The sequence below is a fragment of the Panicum virgatum genome, chromosome 1N, assembly GCF_016808335.1.
Source record: "Panicum virgatum strain AP13 chromosome 1N, P.virgatum_v5, whole genome shotgun sequence".
Lineage (NCBI taxonomy): Eukaryota > Viridiplantae > Streptophyta > Magnoliopsida > Poales > Poaceae > Panicum > Panicum virgatum.
This window is the reverse complement of record NC_053145.1, coordinates 53,997,418-54,017,096: the sequence shown is the minus strand read 5'-3', so window position 1 is coordinate 54,017,096 and position 19,679 is coordinate 53,997,418. Positions and strand designations below refer to the sequence as shown.

Genomic DNA, 19,679 nt, shown 5'->3' with positions numbered 1-19,679 from the left:
CATATCTGGAGTTAGTGCAAGATGCATTTATGGAGTTATCGGCTGGTTCAGAATTGATTTTTTTTTTGTAATGTTACCTGTTCTGAAGAAGAAGTGTTGCACGGTTCAGGAGCAATCGTCCTATCAAAGCTGGTGTTGACGTCAAGAGCATCTGCTGCATCGCCTTGTTCCTCGCTTGTATTCATCAGTGCATCAGGAGTTGCAGCTGTCTCATGTTGATCCAGGGTTTTTACACTAGGGATTTCTTCAGCTGCATCCTGAACATAGAACTGCAGTCAACCAGAGTACACATGTATGAGATAAAGAAGAAGTTTCGGAGAAATAAGTTACCTGGTTGGTATTAGACTCTGATGGACTCGAAGAAGCTGGTGCTGGTTTCTTGATCACTCGCCTCGTGATCGTCTTCCTTTTCTTGGTCAAGACTCGGGGGGCAACGCTTGCAGAAGTTTGTCTTCGCTTGGAAGCCGACTAAAGTAAGTCTGGCTGAACAGACATTATCACTTTCTTCATTGGTGGTGATCCTTTGCAGGAGAGTACATCAGGAGCAGTTGGAAGAAAGTGAAATGGCTCCCCAGTACTGGTCATGGGTTCTGGACCATCTTGTTGCTGCTGACAGGATGAGCAGGTTAAGCCAAGAGAAAGGAATAGAGGATTTAAAAGGATGAATGCATAAAATCAGTACCTCTTCCTCGGGGATTACGTATTCAGGATCAATTTGCTGCATTTGAGGGCCTAGAGCTTTTCTGAAGACATGTGTTGTCCACATCTTCCACCAGGTATCAAAGCTGATTGATGAAGAAGTGAAGGACAGATCGGCTGGTATTGGAATGTGGAGGTCATCAAACATGCTGTAGCATCTCGAGCTAATAAGACCGTCAGGCAGATCGGCTCTGCTCTCCACCAAGTGGTGAATATGGAAGTGGGGAGGGACCTGTCTTAGGCCAAATTGCCGAGCTACTATGACTGGCTGGTAGGATTCATAGCCTGGCTTGATAATTCTGTTAGAAGTACTGATGCCAACGGGGAGGAAGCCAGGTCGAATCATCAAAGAATACAGATGCCGAGTGCTATCGTCATCGGCAAAGTTATCTAGTCTGAAGGCAGTTGGGTTCTCAAAGGATTCAGATTCAGTAAACGGAAGGTAGAGAGGATTATCTAGTCCTTTGTAGAAGACTCTAAACCAGTTTGTTGCATCTGCTGAATTTAGTTTACTGCCAGGAAGACTGAATAAAGCTTGGCCATAGCTTGTACATCTAATTGGTTTGCCACTCTCATCAGGGAAAGAGTTCTTGGTCAGGCCTTGGAAGTTGGGAACATGGTGCTGGAAGTACAGTTGTGCCCACAACTGAATAAACCACCAAGGGCCTCCAGTTCTCAGTTTCTTGTGGTTGAGCAAGTTAGATGTCATTAAATGGAGATATCTGTATGTTTCTCCGAGAAAAAGTTTGCCTAGGCCGGTGTGATTACCATGGGCCAGGTGGTAGGCCAAGGGGAGATAGTTCTTAGTTGGAGCTAAGGAAGGGCCACAGAAGATGAAGTGCTCTAGCCAAAGATTTAAGAAGGCTGTGTGTTCCTTCTCAGTCACTGGACCTTTTGTCTTCATGTGCTGACTCATGTAAGTACCGCAATTTGTGCAGTTGACTTTGGAAGAAAGTTTAAAGGGGACTTCTGTCATTTTGTGAGCAGCAGGATTGGGGGAGCTAATGTCTAGTCCGGTGATCATGACAACATCTAGCAGAGTGGGAGTCATGGGTCCATGACAAAAAAGGAAACAATTCAGAGCATCAGACCAGAAATAGCCGATGGTTTTCAGAAGATTTTCATCTTTGTCAAGGGGTGACAGTGATAAGCTAAGTGCATCGGCTATGTTCAAATCTTGCCACAAGGGCATGTGGGCTTTTGCTACTCTGTTATACCATGTTATCCAGCTTTCAGGTGGATTAGGCCAGGGTCTTAAGCAGTCGGCCCAGAGGTTCAAATCAATGTTTTGACTCACAAAAGGGATCATATTTGCTTCACAAGAGATCAAATCTGTGGGGGTTTCATGGGTTTGTGGGCCAAGACAGAAAGATTTTGGATTGGAGGGATGCGGCAGAAGGATGTCTGACACCTGAAGTTCAGAAATTCAGAAGTATGTGTATGGTGTCATATTTCAGAGTTTCAGTTTCAGAAGCTTAGTGAGCTGAAGAAAACTAAAAGATTAGGCCGAATATTACCGTCAAGCCGTGGATTGCCGCATCATTAGAGCTTGTTGTCTGAATTGCAGAATCCGCCATGGTCACAGATCTGTTGACTTAGGGTTTGATTGCTGGAGATTCTGGTTCGAATTCCGGTTGCCTGGAGAATTCTTGCTCGTATTTGTAGAGCTTGTTTTTCGAATTACACTCGAATTTGAGGGTACGTCGAGTTCGGTTCAAGCTGGAAGCGATATTCTACTCTTGTGCGGGTTGCTTCTAGTTTGAATTTCATCGGCTCTTGGATATTTATGGAAGCCTGATGCGTTGCCATCGGCTTTTTGAGAAATAAATGAAAACATGTGAAATTGGGGAAACTCGATTTCATTAAAAAGGGAAGTTTATTACAAGGAAAGCCGATTTTACAAAGGAATCAATCCTTCGGCTTTGAGGTCCTATTCCTACGATGCTACCTACATCTACCAGTCATGGGTGTCTGAGCACCTGCGGCGCTTCAGGCTGCGCGACGGTGCGTCTCCACCATCGTCGTCGTCATCATCGCCGTCGTCGCCGCCGCTGCTGCCATCGTCCTCGGTGCTGCTGCTGCTTCGCCCGCCGCTGCTGCTGCTTCGCCCGCCGCTGCTGCTGCTTTCTTCTTCGCTCCCCTCCAAGGGGGCCTTGAGGAATTGGTGGGGGTTTTCCCCTGCCGCCGTATCATCGCTGGAAGAAGAGCCGATCCCTTCGGAGGAGTCGGCTCCTTCCCAGGAGAAGGCGTCGTCTTCACTGCTCTCCAGTTCCTCTTGGAAGAGGGACTGGAGGTCTTCTTCTTCTTCGGTCATGGGCTCGTCCTCCTCGGAGGCGACCCCGAAGTCGAACTCCTCTGCATCCCAGTACAGAGGAGCCAGCGCCTCGTAGGCTGCTGTTGGGTCCCACTCGGGGGTCGGCTCTCGGCTCTCTGGGATAGAGTCGATAGAGGAGGCCGAGAGGGAGGAAGAAGAAGGAGGAGATGAGGAGGAAGAAGAGGAGTCTCCAAAAGAGTTGGAGCCGGAGGAAGAGGAGATGGCCATGGCTGGTGAATGATTGGATTTTCTGCGTTATTGGCTTTGGGAGGAAGAAGGAGTTTGCTGTGGAGAAGAGCCGATTCGGGTGAGATTAAATAGTGAAAAGATGGAAGATGGATCGGCAGTTTTCACGTTTTACGAGGAGCCAGTTGCAGAGACGTTGCGTCTTCCTTGGTGGTTGCAGTATGATTAATGAACATTAACGGGAAGATGAAGCGACGGATTGGTTTTGGAACTATCATTGCCAAAACCAGGGGGCATGTGTTATCGCCATAAATTAACGGGCCGAAATCAAGATGGGCCTAAAGCAAAAGATGAGGAAGGCTTGTAAATCGGCTTCTGCGTGAGCGTCTGGGCCACATTGGCCGAGTATCTTTAGTTTAAGATTAGAGATAGAGTCCAATCGGGACAAGATTAGTTTAGATTATTTCCCAAGTCTCCGGACTATAAATATGTATCCTTTGTTATTCATGAAGAGAGCGTCATCACGACTCGCAAACAACAACTCTCGGCGCATCGCCACCCCTAATCCTAGGGTTCCATCCAAGTAAGTGCCATGCTGCCCTGATCGCTTCTTGCGATCAGGGCAGTATTGTTCTTGCTTTTACCTTGGTATTACTCGTACTGAAGCGTTTTTGATGGCGAGTAGTACTAGTTATCATGATGTTCGTAGCATGGCTTTTAGTAGGTCTGTTGTGCTTCGTTGCTTATCATCTGCGAATATCATGTTGTCTCTGTGCAGTCACGTTTCAATCTCTTGCTAGTTCTTATCGCATAGAATTAGTCGCACAGGGGCAACACCCTGCTTCTTTCATGTTTAGTAGATCTGATCTGTTATGGTTTGCTCTTATCTTAAGAGTTGGCATAATATCTGCTAGGTTAGGCCTTGCAAACGGATTGGATGATCCGGTGGCGTAGTAGATGCTTTATCTTAGCCTTGATAGGGATTGTTCCGGGAAACGGCTCTTGCTAGTTCTTAGGCCTCTGTTTTGGGTTGTGGTTTAGTTGTCTGTTATGTTCGCTAGGCCTAGTCACGTATAGGATGTTCCGATCTAGCGGTGAAGCTGTTACTATCGTGGATTAGATCAATTAGATTTAACTGAAGCAGTTTTATAGTGATTTGCTCTATTTATCATATCTGGATACAATCAGATCCCATCTGACACCGGGACTCGATCGGCTCTTCAAAGCCGATGCAAGAGTCGTCCCGGGGAGCCGACCACGGCTCGGACTTACGTTTACACGTGTCTTTGTATGCAGGAAACTGTTCGGAGCACGTCTGCACCCTCCTGATCGGGTATAGGTCAGGTGGCACGCCCGGTTTTCATACATCCTCCGGGCGCGTGACGGAAATTGCGGGCCGTCGACGAGGGAGCAGTGCCTCTAGCGCCCTAGCAACCTCCCGGCTCTTCGTGTTGCCCGTCGTTGCTCGCCGGTGGGTTTCGGTCGACAACAGAAACCCAAACCCTAAAGGCCGCCGCCTCGACCTCCGCCCGCGGCCGGCGGCGACCTCGCCACCGGCCGCCGCCACCCACCTCCCACCCCTCCAACCTCGACGCGCGATTTAATAGGCAGGGAAATTCGAGTGTGGGGAGGAGTAGAAATGCTCGAGTGTAATATAGCTTTCCCCTTTTAATAACATAGGGAATGCACATATCTGCTTTTTTTCGTTAATAGAAAAAAAAACTGCTTTTCATCTCACCAGTCACCACATACTAGTTGCCGTCGAGAAAACCATACCGCCATACAATGCAACCGATCCGGTCGCAGCTAATCACCAGGCAATCACAGATTAGAGCAACCGACCCTGCGATTCGCGCGCGCCTCATCTTTTTGCCTCCCTTTACACGCACGTATAGACGCCGGGACACGTGGATCGTCTCCCGCCCCGCCCGGCTTCCCCCGGGGCTCGCAGCTCCTCCGTCGACCTCACACCTGGGTGCTAGGTGGGGTCCCCACCCATCTGACGATCTGATCCCTCCCGGCCTCGCCTCCGTTGACATCTCGCGCTCTCGGATCAGTATTTAAAGCCCCGTCGTCCTCCTCCCGGCCGCTTGCTCCTTTGCGCTGCGGCCACCGTGCGAACGGATCTCTACATCCTCCCCTCCCTCCGGCGTCCGAGTCTAATAGGCGGCTACAGATCATCCGGTCCACGCGGGCGCGCGTCTCCGGCCGTGGCCACCGATGGCCGGCACCACCGTGTGCTCCATGTGCGGCGACGTCGGCTTCCCCGACAAGCTCTTCCGCTGCGCGCGCTGCCGCCTCCGCTACCAGCACTCGTACGTTCGCTCGCCGGCCGAACCTTACTATCCTATACGATTGAATCCAGAGCTTGCTCCCTTCCCTTTACCGGCCGGATCGACTAACCGTTTCCGCTCATTTCGATGCATGCGTGTACGCGCGCGCAGCTACTGCACAAACTACTACGGCGACACCGCCCCGGCGGAGGCGGGCGCGGGCGTCTGCGACTGGTGCCTCAGCGACGAGGTCGGCAGCGGGAAGAAGCGGCCGCACAACTCCTCGGCGTCGTCGGGGTGCAGCAAGCAGCAGCAGCAGGCGGCGGCGCAAGCCAGGAGCAGCGAGCAGCCGCCGCCGTTCCCGCCCAGCGGATGCGGCAAGGGCGGCGAGCCCGCAGGTACAAGCTCCTCAAGGACGTGCTGTGCTAGCGAGCTGCCCGGCTACCTAGCAGCCCGGCGTGCTCGATCGTTGTGCCGTAACACAATGCTCGCTACTTATATTAGACAGGTAAAATTAGATTAGCTCGCCCTAGATCTAGATGGTTCGATCTTTTTTTTTTACCATGCGTCCTTGTACGAGTGCTTGTGGCTTATGAGGGAGTGGTTATGCATGTGTAGAAGCTAGCTGCTGCCTTTGCCGAGACTCTTCATCATCACATCATGCGTGTTGTGTTTGAGTTTGAGTTGGTTAGCCCAGCATCTCATCGTCAAATGCGCTTGATCTTGCGTATCAGCAACTCATGGTCAGCCAAGGGGCGTCACTTGCTTCCGTAAGATCAATCTGCCTTCGTATTTTGACTAGCCGGTCGATGTGACGAAAGTGTTTTTAGTACCTCAGGCCATAACCAAAGCACACTTCACCTACTCCTAAAGTAAAAAAGAAGAAGAAGATGGTCAGATGGACGTCTTAATCGAACCTAGAAGTCTTGCTCTTGCAGTACGCATGGGTTAGAACGAGAATAAAATGCTTGCGGAGATTCTTTTATTCATGGGTAAGAATGCGAGTGTTCCTGCCACCGTGTCTGTACATGGTACCCATGCCATGCGTAGTAAGTACTTTCAGTCTCCTCTCCACGCCGATGAGGTCTGGAAAGCTCTGGAAGGTGGTCGGCCGACGCCCGACGGCAGTTGCTTGGCACCGGCGGTGCCTGGTGGTGGCGAGCTGCTGGACGGATCGCGGATGGAATCAGCCTGCACGCACAACGATCGACGCCATGGGGATCGGAAGTGGCCGACACGCCCCATGTCGAAGCATGCCTGAAAGCCCCACCCCTGCAGCTAGCTAGCGAGAGCATCGCGATCGGGTTGCAGAGATCTTTGTGGGCGCGCGCAACAATCCACCCATGAAACGGCGCTTCCCCTTGATGGTATCCGTCTGACAGGCCAATGCCAATCTGTCTTATGGTCAGCAGTGCCATGATAGCGCCATATGATAAACGAACGGTTTGTGCTCTGCCATGCAGCAGGTCTCTGATGATCTCTTTGTTCGGGCACGTGAAACCTTGTCTGATTAAGTACGGAGCGGGTCTTAATTACCTCGCTGGATCGATTATTAGCTGGTGGGGGAATGTGTATGAATGAATTTGGTTTCTTCATAAATCGATTGATGGGAACTGATGATAAATATATTCCTCACTCGAGTGAGATCTCACCTCTCCTCACTTGATTTTTTGGACCCTTGGATTAAAATCCAACGACTGTGCTTCATCTTCTACCTCCCGGGATCAGCAGGGAGCCTTTCAGTTTCAGGGGATTGAAGTCTCAAGTCTCAACTAATGAGTGTATTGGACGAACCTCCTAGCGGGAGGATAATGTATGGGCCGGTGAAATCCAAGCGTGTTAACTTTTAAGGCCGGGAGCATTTGGTTGATGAGACGGACAGGATCGGATATCATCCCACTAGATAGGGAATGCTTTGATCTCATTCACGATACATGTATCTATATCTTTTTGAGGCACATGCATGCTATAATCAACTCGATAAATATAAAGTATGTGCGCTGATGTTTACAATAAGACTTGAGAGTGGGTGCTTTGGTTTATACTAGCTAGGACAGAAAAGATACTAGCTGATGCATCCACATGACATGCATGCACCAGAGAGCTAGAAGGTGGTCACAATGCATGCTGCACCGTACCATCATGCGTTGACCCTACCACATATGTTTGTTACGAAGATCCAGGTCCTTTGCAATACCAACCGTGTCCGTTCATCGATCGTTTCAGTCTTTCAGATGCACTGTACCGCATCTTTATATGCAGCTTAGCGGTAACGAGGCGCACGGGCCGGGCCAGGTTCGTTTTTGCATGCGTCGAAAGCTGCGGGAGACGAGAGGCCGGCGGCGTGGTCTGCCCGGCGGCCGCCTTGGTTCCCGCGGCAACGCGCGGGGTAATAACGACGACGAGCACACTGCACACCCTGCACCACCATTCTTCGTTCATTCGCAGGCGAGGCGACGTTGCTAGATTAGATTCGGAGATTTCAGAAGAAAAAGCGAGCGGCAGGCAAGTGCGCGATTTGCATGCAGCCTGCTGTAATCCTGTATGGTACCATCCCTCCTGCTGGAGTCTGTCTGGACCGTGGCGTGTGCGTGGCGTCGTTCTCGTCTGCTCGGTCGTCAACTGGTAGGCAAAGCTGGCCGGCCACTAGAACTTTCCAGTAATCCAGTTCCGTTTTCCGTCCCTCGCAGACAGACAAGACACCAGTACGGGTCTCTCAGCTGGGGTCAAACCGGCAAACTGCCGGATGCATGCATGTGCATGGTTGACGGTTGGCTCATACATTTCAGCATGTGCCCTGTCTAGCAAGGTATTCAACAAGTTGGTAAAGCTGCAGTAAAAAAATGTGAGGTAGCTGTGGCGGGTGCCTGTTTAGTTTTGTTTTCGCAGTTGATGTGGAATTGTGGAGTAAAATCAAAGTGGAAGTCAAAGCTGCGGTGGCAGAGGGATCGGTAATACAGCAAGCTTTGACCGATTGGGCCAGAATTTACTCTGTGGGCCGCAATTTGCAGATGCTTCTGAACTGGATGAGTCCACGATAAGCCCATATTGGCTTCACCTGGGCTCTTGCACACGACTAACTAACTGGGCCGATCTAATGGCCGCCATCAGCTCTGGTTACGCATGCACACAGGCTAGAGTCCAATTACAAATTTAGGCCTATAATTCCAAATCCAGCCTTTATTAAGCCCAGCCCAAAACCTAAGATTAATAATTTGCAACAATCCTCAGGTTCTGCTGAGGGGACCTAAGAATGCTAGGGAAGCTGTGAAACACTTCGGCCCAGCGCCTGGTGTGCCTCACAGCCACACCAAGCCATATGTCCGCTCTAAGGGAAGGGGGACTCGTTCTCGGCTCACCGGTGGCTACTCGGCCGCCGGTGGCCCGCGGCGGCGTTTGGAAGGCGGGAGTCGCTGCCACGGCTTTCGCCGCCGCCTGGCTCTTGCAGCTGTAGGTAGAACACGGGGCCCTGTATGTGCACCGGGTGCATGACCTTTTTGTGACCTCTGACGGCCATGGCGGCCGGCGGCACGCGCGCCTACATGCTGGCCGTGAGTGGGGGCTAGGGACGCCACGACACAAAAAGGTCATGCACCCTGTGCACATACAGGCCCCCGTGTTCTACCTACAGCTGCAAGAGCCAGGCGGCGGCGAGAGCCGTGGCAGCGACTCCCGCCTTCCAAACGCCGCCGCGGCCACCGGCGGCCGATTAGTCGTCGTAATCTGTGTGGCTGTGTTGTAATCTCTGGGCTCACCTTCGTGTGGGTGTTGTCTGTTTGATTCTGGAAAGCGTGGCTTTAATCGAGGCTTCACTCGAGGAACTACCGGTGAGTGCCGTTTTGGGTCAGCCACTCAACTAACACAATAGTTCAGTAGGCACAATATTCCGATTACATTTAAAAACATTAGGAAAAAATTATGAGAGAAAAAAAATAAATTAAGGTCCAAATTTGAAGTTATACATGGTGCGCACCTCCTCTTGCAGTCGGGGCATCACCTAGGACAGATGCTAGTCAGGCGGTCACCATTCCCCGCCGGACCGGATCCTCTGCGGCGCCCGTCGGCCGTCTCTGGTCGCTCTGCCGTGCGCTGTGTGCGTAGTGGATCCCGACCGATTAGTCTGACCCTGAAACGTGCAACTCTCTCTTCCAGCTCCAGCCTCCAGCTAGTTACCACAAACATTGGAATTGCTGGTTCTTCTCCTCAACTCCTATTAACTCTCCGATCAAAGTAGCCAAGTAGTTGAGGAGCTCCCCCAACTAGGGTTAAGTTTGAATAAAAATATGAAAACAAATACGATATCAGTAAGATCCGTCCGTATCCGATCCGTTTACATCCCTACTCCGCCGGCGCGAATAGGTTAGTACTTAGTAGGCACAGATTGATCTGGAGAAATGTACGTGCGTGTCGCACGTAATATAGTATGGAACACATATCTTATATCTATTTAATCAACATAAATGAGAATGCCACATAGTTTCTTTGGTCATATTATTGAATAGAAGTTTAAAGTCAGGGTATAAGTGCACTTCAAGCCAATTAAACAACCGTGCTTGCTTTTGAAATAGGCGAAGTAGAGCACACACGCGTCAGGCATGTGTTTTCAAAGATATCTAGTAAATAATTAAATACAAATTTGGATATGAGTCTGTGGGATTGGTAAGAAATGATTGTACTGCCCCTGAACTTATGATAGACAGTTTATATGGAAAATGATCATAAAACATTGTTTTGTTTAGATATTCACATGTAAATAGCTGTTTTAGAAAGGAAACTTATTTCTTTAGTTTTGCATCCATCATTAATATGTGGTCTACAAATACAACAATAGCATTTGACAAATCTCGAAGGTTCGAAACTTGGAGCACTTGGATTGTATCTTGATTATGATGAACACAATAATCCAAATGAATCGATTAATCCATTGAATGAAATCATGATGGTTTAAGACTATAAATAAATTCGCCATGCAAATAATAAAAACACACCCTTTCTAGGAGTACAATATAATGAGGAAAAAATATAAAAAAATAATTATCAATATCAGAGTACAGAATGTATTGGTCTACTCTGCTCTATCCAAATATGATGGAAGACATCAATTTTTTTTTTCTTCCGCGTGTCAATTTCTCTCTGGATCAGGCGGAGCGGAGGATGCCCACTACCTAGCCTCTCGAAGCCGTTGTTGCCGTAGTAGTACTCCATGGCCTGCTGGATCTCGGCAGGTGAGTTCATGACGAAGGGCCCGTGCTGCACCACCCGCTCACCCAGCGGCTGCCCGCCCACCAGCGGGAACCGCAGCGGCGCGCCAGACTTGTTCCACATGCTCATCCCGTCATCAGGGCCCAGCACGAGGCAGTGGTGCGCGCCGCCGGGGGGCCAACTTCTTGCGGCCGAACATGCCCTCATCTAAGACCGTCCATAGTGGAAAGAGGAAATGAAGGAGCAAATATACTGTTTGGCACTGTAGATGCACTGTTTGGCACTGTAGACAGAGAGGGCGTGGGAAACGAGGAGGGAGCAAATTTGCTCTTGCTCCCTCCGCTGTGGTCAGCCCTCAGGGATGGGCTGCTGGAGCTAGCTGTTGGACCCCGGCTGCATGGTGAAGTCCATGTACATGGTCGGGGTGCGCGTGTACACCGGGGAGCGCACGCCGAAGGCCTCACCGACGATGATCCGGACCTCCGCACCTTTATTGCAATGGATGTCGACGTCATAAAAACTATGTGCATTTGCGTGGCTAATATTGAAATTTTAAAAATTTGTATGTTGCTGTATTCTTACAATTTTTTTAAAAAATTATACTATTTGTTACCATACATCACCCTGTTCATTATCTTAAATTATTTTTTTATTATTGGTTAAAACAATCCAAATATGATCTATCTATAATAACAATTTGATTTGTTGAGCTTTAATAATATTAAATTTTTCACAATGACATTGATGGGTAATTTTTAGTTAGGCATATGGGTATTTTAGGCTATTTTTATTGTAATGACAGTGGTGAGTAATTTTTATTTTTCTATTTTTCTCCGATTAACGTGGGAATTTTTAGGCCTTGAGAGCGAACGTGGAGGCTCTGTTTGTTGGCCAAATAATAAGATAATAGATGTAACTTTTGAGTATTCGGATACGGATCGGCTACGGATATTGAATACTCGAAAACGGATACGGACGGATAAAAATCCAGACTGGACCGAATTCGAATACAGTCGAAAAATATACATCCCTACAGCGGAGTCCGACCGAAGCCTCCCCAGATCTCAGCAATGCGTGCGCGGGTGCTCCAACATTTGACGTTAAGCACCTGCCCCTCTAATGCAAGCTTCGTTCCTACTATTTATGACAGCGTCTGTACATTGCAGAATTTTCACTTTTTCAGGCATGCATGACGAATTTTGCTGCCCGTACTGATCCACGGAACGCTTTGGAAGGCTGACAGTGGCCTGTACTAGTCAATTACAGCTAGCTTCCTTCTAGCGTATGATTCCCATCTGAATTCCTTAGGTTAGCATCATTGCTGATTTCCTGCAATCTGGTTGATCTTCCAGCTGCATCACGGTTTCACGTTTCCTGTGAACTGCAAGTTAAGCAGGAGGAAAAACAATATTGTCAGGTACCTCTGTTCCTAGCTTGAAGTAAGATATCACTCCCTTCCCTTGGGTCACAAATACTTATGTTTTGGGCACGGTTTTGGTCAAATCTTTATTAGTCTGGAGACACGGAAAACTATTTGCGGAGCTTTTTGAAGAATGCTTTCATCCCATCATATTTCTGTTGAATTTTACAATTCTAATTCGACTGAGAATAGTGGCCAAAGGTATGCTGACACGTTCAAAACTGGAGCATTTCTTCCAAATCGACTATTGCTGTAGACCAGTTACGAGTACGTGGAATACTGTTTATTTCCCTGGAAAAAATGTAACTGGCACCGATTTCATATATAGATAGCTTGTGACTTGTGAGATCTACCATGCACGCTGGTAATGCTACTACAATTTTATTTGCTATGGTAGATGCCACCATTGGTTCCTACAGTCATATGCCTAAGCCTAATAGACGGACCCAGAGTTCTGAACCTTGGACTTCTTTAACTTCAGAGCTCTGTCACTATGTTAACGTTGGATCTGGAATTCTGCAGGAGCTGTGAAGAAAGGCCGTACCTAACATTTTCACTCACGAGGACCAAACTGGCAAGCCAGACAGTCAGAGAGACAGGGCTTCTTCGGCCAACTGGACAAGGGATTTGCCAGCCATGTGCTGGGAGATTCCAAATCCGCAATTGCAGACGTGCCTTCTCGACCATTTTGCACAAAGCGATAAGGTAAACAACCATTGGAGCGTTGTTAACAGCAGCCTGTCTGCCTGGCACGGCGCGATGCGTCATCTGAATAATGCGGAGGGCCGGACAGTAGGACAGGACACCTAATCCCTGCAAATTTTAGTGGCTGTGAGACACTGATCATGGCCCAAAAGTGCTAACCACTTCATTACAAAAACGTGTGGGTGTTGCGAGTTCCAACTTGAATGTTGTCATGGAATGGTAATGAAAATGCGAAAGATTCTCTGTGTTTTGTTAGAGTTTGTAAATTGGAATGACTTCAGCATGACAAGAGCACAAAACCATACATATTTGGTAAGACTTTGACTTGCAACACTACCCCTAAAAGAATGCTATAGTAGATGTTACGAACAAAAAAAAAAGGAAAACAGAACTAGCATTAGCACTTACTGTTTGATCGCAGTTGATCAAAGGTGCATGTATGGTCCTCAAACAAAGCTGTAGATGATGGCCAAAACACTTCTGGTACTGTATATCATGCAGTTGTCCTTTTGGTACATCTGAATTTTGTTCATATCATCACCATCAGAAGTTCAGAAAGCCTCAATGAAACAAATGGAAAGGAACACCATACTCAGCAGTAAAAGAAAAAGGTATCCAAAAGGTTGTTCCTAATTATATGCTATAGTCGTTGCCACCGATGGCAGCTGTACTATCATATTGTCGTGGTTTTTCAATTGCTGTACCTGATGCAAACGTAATGGACCGAGTTTACTAATCCTGCGCTCACCGACTTCAAAATGAAGAGTGCTCATTTGGTCCACGTCACCATCGCCGCCTCGAACTGTCTAGAATGGCAGGCAGAGCTGATTGGACAGGCAGGCCGGGAAAAAGAGAACCGATCACGATGGATGAGAGTTCCCACCATTGCGAGCAATGATTATCAGCCACACGACTTACTCCAAAAGAACAAAACCCTTCGGAGCTCACCACTACTGTCATCTACGCCTCTCAAAAAATGAAATCTTATTATCATGATCTACACCTACATCTCGACGTGAAACAGCCAGTCATGCTAAAAGCTAAACCTTTTATCGATCTCTCATGTTGGCGCATCAGAGAAACGAGAACATTCATCTGCAACGCAGCTCTTGAGCTTCTGTTTTCTGAATGACCAGCGAATGAATTTCCAAGCATTTTCAAGAACATAACATGACTTCTAAATATTCAGAAAAACAGACACAAGGCCACTGAATGAGCGTGGAGATAACATATCCTCCAAATGACAGCCCATCCGACACTTGCAGCCGTTCAAACGTACGATTAACAAAGTACTTAAGCGCTACGTGAGATAACATATCATCCAATTAGGGCGTTTAGTATTGTCATTAGCTCGTAGCCATGGCGTATCCTCACCTCACATGGACGCTGCGCAACTGCTTCATAATGGCAACAGACATCTGAACAAAGCATGGTGCGCGTGACCGGCCGGGCTAGTGCCAATCATGGAATAAGCTAGTACTACCCCTAAACGTAATTAAAATATTTTTAGCGATTATCCACGCCGCCCAGAGTACTCTAATCCACAAGTTTTTTTTTGTGACTTGGTCTCTAATCCACAAGTTGAGGCCGCCCAATAAGCCGTGCCAGGGGGCGGTGCCGTGTGTATAAACACCCTGTTCTGCTATTCTGCTCCGGCACCGGTCAACAGTGTTTTCCTCTCATACCACTCTAACAGCATCATCCAGCCACCAGCCAGCAGTATTTTTCTCTCACACCATTCCAATAGCAACTTCCAGCACCAGCACAGCGATCAGGGTGAAAAGGGGCCTGGGCAGAGTGGACTTGCCGCATCAGCGTAGCTGGCAACAGCAGTCTCGAGGAGCAGGTAGAGCGCTAAGCTTTCGGTGTGCGGAGCGAGGAGCGAAGCGGAAGCGAAGATGGTGAAGCTCGCGTTCGGGAGCGTCGGCAACTCCTTCAGCACCACCTCCATCAAGGCCTACGTGGCCGAGTTCATCGCCACCCTCCTCTTCGTCTTCGCCGGCGTCGGGTCCGCCATCGCCTACGGTGAGTTCAGCTGTTCCGGCGGCGATCTTGAAGCGTGCCGTACACAGTTTGACTTTTGCTTAGCTCGGCCTCTGTGCATGCTGGTCGATTACTTACTCGCCGTGGATCGATGTACGTGCAGGGCAACTGACCCATGGCGGCGCGCTCGACCCTGCCGGCCTGGTGGCGATCGCGATCGCCCACGCGCTGGCGCTCTTCGTCGGCGTCTCCATCGCCGCCAACATCTCCGGCGGCCACCTGAACCCCGCCGTGACCTTCGGCCTCGCCGTCGGCGGCCACATCACCATCCTCACCGGCCTCTTCTACTGGGTCGCCCAGCTGCTCGGCGCCTCCGTGGCGTGCCTGCTCCTCAAGTTCGTCACCCACGGCAAGGCCATCCCGACCCACGGCGTCGCCGGCATCAGCGAGCTGGAGGGCGTGGTCTTCGAGATCATCATCACCTTCGCGCTCGTCTACACCGTGTACGCCACCGCCGCCGACCCCAAGAAGGGCTCCCTCGGCACCATCGCCCCCATCGCCATCGGCTTCATCGTCGGCGCCAACATCCTCGCCGCCGGGCCCTTCAGCGGCGGCTCCATGAACCCCGCCCGCTCCTTCGGCCCCGCCGTCGCCGCGGGCAACTTCGCCGGCAACTGGGTCTACTGGGTCGGCCCGCTCATCGGCGGTGGCCTCGCTGGCCTCATCTACGGCGACGTGTTCATCGGCGGCAACTACCAGCAGGTCGCCGACCAGGAGTACGCCTAAGTCCGATGGACTCAACCGCGATCGAGTGCAGCGTTTCAGTCTGAATCGTCGTTTGCATTGCTCTTCACTACGTCACAGGGTCACGAATTTGTATTTACGAATGATGTGTCGTTCATGGTTCTTCTGTCCATTTCCCTTTTTTTTGTTTGTTAAATCGATGCAAAGATCTCATCCGATCTGCAGTTCTTGTCTTTCAAGGAAAAAAAGATGTGTTTACTTTTCAGTTCGTTTATTATGCATGATGAATCGCTGGTTCTTTTCAGTTTTAGACATTTCTGAAATCCAAATTGTGACGGAGCGCAACGATGCCAGCAACTAACCCTGCGCAAACTTCCATTTCACGGGCGCGCCTTCGGCCTTTTAAACGAGCAACAGGCCTGCCAGTTTGTTTGGAATTCTTGAATCGCATACGAACAAGAAGAAAAACACCGAGACAAGTTTGAAACCATGTCTTCCGCCGTGGTGGTCTGCTGCTCGCAGCCGCAGTCCTTCTCTCCATCGGCGCTCCGGTCGTACCTCGCCGAGTTCATCTCTTCCTCTTCGAGTTCGCCACCGCCGGCTCCCCCGTCTCTGCCAATCCATCGAACGCCCCCCTGGTCTCCTCTGTCCACGAAGCTTTAGTTACACTTACACAAACTGCTCACGCCGAACTCACTATCTGTTTCTTGAATTTTTTTTTATGCGCCCTGCAGGTATGCTCACGCCGCCGGAGTCGACATCTGACGCCTCGTCCCTGGTGGCCACCGCCGTGGCCCAGGCGTTCGCGGTGCTCATCGCGGCCGACGCGTCCGGCGGCCACGCCAACCCCACCGTTCGCCTTCGCCATCCGCGGCCAAATCGATTGCCGTGCCGACCGCCGTCCTCTACTGCGCCGCACAGTTGCTCGGCGGCGCCTCCGCCTACCTCGTCGTCCACAACCTCTCCGCCGGGCCAGGTACTACCGAGATCCGTGACCGCGCAACCGTCCTCCCATCACATCAGCATAGCGCGCACTTCTCTCGTGAACGAATCTGACGTATCTCTGAGCATTCCATGACTCCATGTGCCGTATGACAACACGCCGATGACCGAAAATCTTCACGCAGGCCGTGCCGGTGACGAGGTGCGCCGCGCGGAGACGGCGACGGGGTCGGTGGCGATCGGGCTGGTGACGGGCGCGACTCCAAGAACCAGGCCGTGTACTGGGCCGGCCCGGTGTTCGGCGCGGCCCTTGCGGCGCTGGTGCACCTGCGCACGTGGCTTCGTCGCGGTCCGGGAGCGTCCAGACCGTTGGTGGTGCAGTCTAGGCGTTTGGGGTTTGGGCCCACTAACGTAGCGTAGTGGCATGTTGTAGCATCTGTTTGTGAATGGTGATCAGCGTTGCATGATTGCATCTCTAGTTCTTTCTTTTTTTTGATTAACGGGGTGCATCTCTAGTTCTGGATTTGAAGTCGTGAACAGTGATTGTTATGATCTTGTGACCTCTCCTTGCCTTGAATCTTGCTCAGCACCTTGCCGTGAAATGCATGTTCGTCGCGACAATCTGTCAGTGTGCTTGTCTAAAGTGTGCCGTGAAATGCTAGTTAGGGGGTGTTTAGTTCCCAAACAATTTTCTACAATAACTGTCACATCGAATTTTCAAACACATATGCATGAGACATTAAATACAGTTGAAAAAAATAATCAATTTCACAGTCTAACTGATTAGCACGAGATGAATCTTTTAAGTCTAATTAGTTCATTATTAGATATTATTTGTCAAGTAACAACGAAATGTACAACAATACTAAAATCCAAACTTTTTCACCAACTAAACACACTCTTACTACAGCTTTGCCGCGGGCCAGTGGTCTAGTGTGCCGCAACTCGACACAGACGCGTGGTAAATTTCACCAGATGTCCACCGATCCACCACCCCTCGCGTCCTGACTCGTGTCCGTTTGCTCCGACAAGCTCGGCGTGGATCCACCCGTGCTACGAATAAACTACTCCCTCCGTTCTAAATTATAAGTCATTCTAAGAATTTTGGAGAGTCAAACAATCTAAATATTTGACTAATATTATAGAGAAAAATATAAAAATTTATAGGACTATAGGAGTGCAGCCACGCCGACAAACCCCGATGCGCCTGTCTCCCGCGCCCTCCCACGCCGCCGGTGCAGCGTACGCGGGCGGCGATGGCCTTTCCGCAAGCAACACTACCTACGTGTCGCTCGATCCGCGCCGACCTATGAGGGCAGGGGGAGGCAGCGGCGTCAGAGGCCGAAGCCTTGGTGTTTCCTGCCGCCCCCGCAGCCTCTCCTCCGTGCTTCGTGCTTGCCGAGCTCAGGCATCGGCGCTCCGCCGCCTCGGATATAAAGGTGGCGTGGCGGGTGGCCACCGGCTGGATGCGATGCGATGCAGATGCAGCACAACGAACACACTGCAACGGTCGAGGAAGGGAGTGAGGAGCTGAGGATGGAGGGGCAGCTGCTGGCGACGATGAGGAGGAGGGACCACCTACTGCTGCTCACGGACAGCGTCGGGGCGGCCGGGCCGCTGGCGGTGCTGTCGCCGCAGACGCCGATGGAGCCCATGGAGTTCCTGTCGCGGTCGTGGAGCGTGTCGGCCTCGGAGATTTCCAAGGTGCTGGCCGGCGGCATCGGCGGTGGCGGGAGGCGGAGCTCCAACTTCGTCGTCGACCGCCTGTCCGGGATGCTCATGCCGGAGACGCTCGCGCTCGCGCTCGCCGCCGCCACTGGCACCACCATCAGCCCCCGCAAGCGCGTAAGGATCGGTCCCATCGAATTCTTGTGCATCTCTCTGCAATGCTAGTGCGCTTGAACTAATTATGGAGATTGTTATTCGCGATTTGCGTTGCAGACCCTCAGGAGCAGGAGCGCCATATCCGCGCACCAGGTCCACCACTCGGTCCATCACACGGTCCACACGATCGGAAAGTGGTTCCACCACTGGGATTCGAGCAGCCGGGTGGACAAGGCACGCGCTGAGCGGGCGCGCGTGCACGCCGCGGTCTCGGTGGCGAGCGTGGCGGCCGCGGTCGCCGCCGTGGCCGCTAGCGCCACGGGCCCGGGCGCGGACGTCGAGGGCGCCAGGATGGAGACTGCGCTGGCGTCCGCGACGCAGCTGTTGGCGTCACACTGTGTTGAGATCGCCGAGCTCGCGGGTGCCGACCATGACCAGGTGGCCTCTGCCGTGGAGGCCGCCGTCGACGTGCGGAGCCCCGGCGATCTCCTGACCCTCACCGCTGCCGCGGCCACGGCCCTCAGGGGAGCCACGGCACTGAGGCACCGAGCACAACGGGAGGCGAGGAGCAGATCCGCCGTGGCGCCATACGAGACGAAGGCCGGGAGCTACCGCGCGGACGTCTGGTGCAAGGAAGGGGCGCTCCTCAAACGCAGCCGCAAAGGCGCTCTGCACTGAAAGCAGGTGGCCGTGTACATCAACAGCAAGTAGCAGGTGATCGTGAAGCTCAAGAGCAAGCACATCGGCAGCGCATTCTCCAAGAAGAAGAAGGGCGTCGTGTACGGCATCTACGACGACATCCCGGCGTGGCCGGCGCACGAGGGCGGCGGCGCGTCGGGCTCGACGGCGGAGGTGTGCCACTTCGGGCTGAGGACGGCGCAGGGCCTGCTGGAGTTCCAGTGCGAAAGCAGGGCGCAGAGGCAGGATTGGGTGGAGGCAGTGAAGAACTTGATCCGGCAGGTGGCCGGCGGAACTGCTCAGCTCGAGCACTCGTTCGAGTCGCTCAGGCTCAGCTCGTCCTAAAGTTTGGACGTGGTTGTCTGGTCTGCCATGTAAATTTGCACTCGTTTGGGTTTGTCCACTCGGTTTTGTCGCAGGGAGCAACCGAGGTGCGCTTTGCAGAATAATGTGCAGAACTGTATGCAGTAGATAAACGTTAATCAACCCAATCGATCCTCTTAGCGGGACGGAGCAATGCCGTGTAGAGGTGGAAGACCTACGGGGTGTCAACTTCTTTTCTCGGAGAAGAAATAATGACGGTATCTGAGGAATAAGCATCGGCTAACTCTCCCTATATTAGCAACAGGGGGAAAATAGATAATGAGCATGTGGTAAGAATTCCGTATTGATCCGAATCCGTATGCGCCCATTTTTAATAGAATTTCGG

The 19,679-nt window shown here is 51.1% G+C and overlaps 2 protein-coding genes and 2 pseudogenes across 2 annotated transcripts; 3 read left to right on the top strand and 1 right to left on the bottom strand.

The window, feature by feature from the left end:
* The first annotated feature begins 5,267 nt into the window (after positions 1 to 5,267).
* On the top strand, positions 5,268 to 6,128 carry LOC120654182. The gene is made up of 2 exons (XM_039931724.1): positions 5,268 to 5,514; positions 5,644 to 6,128. Exons 1-2 carry the CDS (start codon positions 5,420 to 5,422, stop codon positions 5,993 to 5,995), a joined length of 447 nt encoding a protein of 148 aa, XP_039787658.1. The 5' UTR covers positions 5,268 to 5,419; the 3' UTR covers positions 5,996 to 6,128.
* Positions 6,129 to 10,380: 4,252 nt separating this feature from the next.
* Positions 10,381 to 12,781, bottom strand: LOC120653678 (annotated as a pseudogene).
* Positions 12,782 to 14,447: 1,666 nt separating this feature from the next.
* LOC120656695 (aquaporin TIP2-1-like) lies at positions 14,448 to 15,800 on the top strand. Its single transcript, XM_039934879.1, has 2 exons — positions 14,448 to 14,824; positions 14,946 to 15,800. Exons 1-2 carry the CDS (start codon positions 14,698 to 14,700, stop codon positions 15,566 to 15,568), a joined length of 750 nt encoding a protein of 249 aa, XP_039790813.1. The 5' UTR covers positions 14,448 to 14,697; the 3' UTR covers positions 15,569 to 15,800.
* Positions 15,801 to 17,648: 1,848 nt separating this feature from the next.
* LOC120656694 lies at positions 17,649 to 19,315 on the top strand (annotated as a pseudogene).
* The last annotated feature ends 364 nt before the right edge of the window (positions 19,316 to 19,679 follow it).

Coding starts and splice junctions, on each gene's coding strand:
- LOC120656695 (XM_039934879.1), top strand. CDS start 14,698: ATGGTGAAGCTCGCGTTCGGGAGCGTCGGCAACTCCTTCAGCACCACC. Junction 14,825..14,945: donor CGGGTCCGCCATCGCCTACG/GTGAGTTCAGCT, acceptor ATGTACGTGCAG/GGCAACTGACCCATGGCGGC.
- LOC120654182 (XM_039931724.1), top strand. CDS start 5,420: ATGGCCGGCACCACCGTGTGCTCCATGTGCGGCGACGTCGGCTTCCCC. Junction 5,515..5,643: donor CGCCTCCGCTACCAGCACTC/GTACGTTCGCTC, acceptor ACGCGCGCGCAG/CTACTGCACAAACTACTACG.